This window comes from Alligator sinensis, unplaced genomic scaffold (genome assembly GCF_000455745.1).
Source record: "Alligator sinensis unplaced genomic scaffold, ASM45574v1 scaffold437_1, whole genome shotgun sequence".
Taxonomy (NCBI): Eukaryota; Metazoa; Chordata; order Crocodylia; family Alligatoridae; genus Alligator; species Alligator sinensis.
The window spans coordinates 1,031,056-1,031,338 of record NW_005842176.1 but is presented as its reverse complement, the minus strand read 5'-3'; the positions used below and the strand labels follow the sequence as shown (position 1 = coordinate 1,031,338).

The 283-nt window shown below is 68.9% G+C and overlaps 1 protein-coding gene across 1 annotated transcript in view; it reads right to left on the bottom strand.

Annotated features, from left to right (window-relative positions):
- Positions 1–281, bottom strand: part of DDB1 (damage specific DNA binding protein 1) — a gene marked incomplete at its 5' end in the record, with an annotated part of 31,822 nt that extends 31,541 nt beyond the window's left edge. The window contains one exon of the mRNA XM_025206941.1: positions 102–281. Coding sequence (XP_025062726.1) covers positions 102–281 — 180 coding nt within the window. The remainder of the gene's footprint in view (positions 1–101) is intronic.
- Between the last annotated feature and the right edge of the window lie 2 nt (positions 282–283).

Here is a 283-nt window from a genome sequence, read left to right as displayed (position 1 = left end):
AACGACAGCATGGAGGCTCCCTGACCAGCGATGCACAGCGAGTTACTCGAGGTTTGAATCGCGGCGGAACTGGGGCCCGCCCCGCCCCGCCCCGCGCTCACCTTGCGGCGGAAGAGCTCCATGACGGCGATCTTGCCGTACATGCCCACCTCCTTGACGGGCCGCAGCCCCTCGGCGCTGACCGCATAGATCTCCAGCCGCGTGTTCTTGGCGATCAGCAGGTTCAGGTCCTCGGCCGACGTGAAGTGTCCTGCGGGGGGGGGGGGGGCAGCGCCCACGGCGC